This window comes from Perca fluviatilis, chromosome 10, assembly GCF_010015445.1.
Source record: "Perca fluviatilis chromosome 10, GENO_Pfluv_1.0, whole genome shotgun sequence".
Taxonomy (NCBI): domain Eukaryota; kingdom Metazoa; phylum Chordata; class Actinopteri; order Perciformes; family Percidae; genus Perca; species Perca fluviatilis.
The window spans coordinates 39,531,223-39,531,551 of record NC_053121.1 but is presented as its reverse complement, the minus strand read 5'-3'; the positions used below and the strand labels follow the sequence as shown (position 1 = coordinate 39,531,551).

The following is a 329-nucleotide window of genomic DNA, read 5'->3' as shown; positions in this document are numbered from 1 at the left end:
CCCGCGGTTACAGTTACGCATTGCTGACATCCATATTTATATGCCCTGAACGCGAAAATCCTGCGCCCTGGTTTGACTGTATGAAACATTAAAACATGGATGAACTTAAACTTCTAAATTTAAATGGAGAAAAGACAGAGCCCGCGAAGATTTTGGAAACCCTAAACCTCCTGTGGATTTTAAATTCATTCAATTTTGGGCTTCAATAACAGCTCGCTCCAACGGTGAGGAGTCCGGCGTTTGTTCTTTTAGGATAGTGCATTTTGCTTCGATAAACAACATCCCGCTTTACCGTCAGATCATGTTTTTCCAGTTGAGAATCATAGCCA

At 41.6% G+C, this 329-nt stretch overlaps 1 protein-coding gene across 1 annotated transcript in view; it reads right to left on the bottom strand.

Moving 5' to 3' along the window:
* The window catches only part of LOC120566588 (selenoprotein T2-like), a 14,512-nt gene extending 14,478 nt beyond the window's left edge, over nt 1-34 (bottom strand). Inside the window, exon 1 of the mRNA XM_039813104.1 lies at nt 18-34. Coding sequence (XP_039669038.1) covers nt 18-34 — 17 coding nt within the window. The remainder of the gene's footprint in view (nt 1-17) is intronic.
* Nucleotides 35-329: the final 295 nt, after the last annotated feature.